Source organism: Grammomys surdaster, unplaced genomic scaffold (assembly GCF_004785775.1).
Source record: "Grammomys surdaster isolate TR1022 unplaced genomic scaffold, NIH_TR_1.0 717, whole genome shotgun sequence".
In the NCBI taxonomy this organism is placed as follows: Eukaryota; Metazoa; Chordata; class Mammalia; order Rodentia; family Muridae; genus Grammomys; species Grammomys surdaster.
In genome coordinates, this window is record NW_021605136.1 from 39,565 (window position 1) to 41,277 (window position 1,713).

The 1,713-nt window shown below is 38.6% G+C and overlaps 1 gene segment (V, D, J or C); it reads right to left on the reverse strand.

The window, feature by feature from the left end:
• Positions 1–1,215: 1,215 nt before the first annotated feature.
• LOC114633575 lies at positions 1,216–1,713 on the reverse strand. The segment is given in 2 exon segments: positions 1,216–1,541; positions 1,641–1,713. Coding segments are annotated over 2 exon segments (360 nt in total).

Below are 1,713 nucleotides of genomic sequence, written 5' to 3' on the forward strand. Positions count from 1 at the left end.
AAGACTACCAAGTAATCGATGTCTTTCTTCTTTTTCTTTTCACTATATGACTTAATAAGAATCCTTGACTTGTTAAAACTAAAATCTTGTTAATTCTCTCACTACCATTACTTCTAATATTGGATTTCCCCACATCCTGTTTTCTATACTGTTCTCAACTACAGCCCTGCCACATCACATGGAACTATTAATCATTTGTATAAGTCTCCCTGGGCTGATAGGGCAAGAGTTAGAAAGTCACAATTTTTTGTGCTTCAGAGAGCAAAGAGTATCAAGACCCAAGCCTTGGGTTTCTTGGACATATTTATAAAGAGTATGGGGTTGGCAGATGTGTTATGAATGAGTACTAAGAACCTCCTACTTCTTCTTTTTTTTAATTGTTTTTTTGAGACAGGGTTTCTCTATGTAGCACTGGCTGTCCTGGAACTCACTCTGTAGACCAGGCTGGCCAACTCAGAAATCCACCTGCCTCTGCCTCCCAAGTGCTGGGATTAAAGGCGTGTACCAACACTGCCTGGCTAACTTCCTACTTCTAATATCAACTTCCTTGAAATAGTAGACTAGTAGACTTCTAGCATTACTTCCCTCTGCATTGCCATGATGAAATAATTGGGAACAAAACATAAAAGGCAAATATTTATTTTAGCCCAAATTTGCAAAGTTTTCAGGCATTAATGAGAGGGAAGGCACTTGGGGTCACATTGGAATGTCTGAAAACAAGAGTTAAGTTTGCATTAGCCAGAAACAATATTTACCAAAGGGTATGTCTGCACTGAACTACTTATCCCTGCTTGGATACACAACTAAGGTTTCTAAAACTTATTAGAATAATACCCAAAGCTGATGTCAACTATATGAAACGGAAGTTTTAGGAGATACCACAGAATCATATAGCACACCACTAGATAATTAAGGTTCTATTATCCAGATACCAATTGCATGAATTAAAATATTCTTTCTGGAAGTATATTTAAAAGGATTTTTTTTTTTACTGTATGTATTGCAAGGATAGCACAGCTAGGATTACCCAAACAGAAGACCAACTCATTTTAAGAAAATTATGAAACATTTTTTCACATATTAAAAATCAGTCAGGCCACACTGACAGTTTTCTATAATCCTTTCAATGATCTTCAAAGCTCATGAGAGTATTATAACAAAATATAAGCAGGAACAGCTGAGGGAGCTCAGATTTACTCTGCTGAACAACTGGGAGGTTTTTGATATGACTTATATCACTGTGAGAGGATAACTTTGATCCTGTTGACAGTAGTAAGTGGCAATGTCTTCAGGCTGCAAGCTGCTGATGGTGAATGTAAACTCTGTCCCAGATCCACTGCCACTGAACCTTGATGAGACTCCTGTGTGCAAGTTGGATGCCTTATAAATCAATAGTTTAGGAGGATTCCCTGGTTTCTGCTGGTACCAGCCTAACCAAATATTAATGTTCTGACTGGCATGGCAAGAGATGGTAACTCTGTCTCCAAGAGATGCAGGCAGAGTGGATGGAGACTGGTTCAGCTGGATGTCACATCTCACACCTAAGGTTGGAAACATACAAAAAATACATAGTGTAAGATAACTTTCACAAAAGTCCAGATAGCATTTAATATACTGTTTTCCACTACTGCCTCACTCACCTGAAAAACAGAGCAGCAGCAGCCCCAGGAGCTCAGCAAGGACCTTCATGTTGATGCTGTATCTCACTAGAGT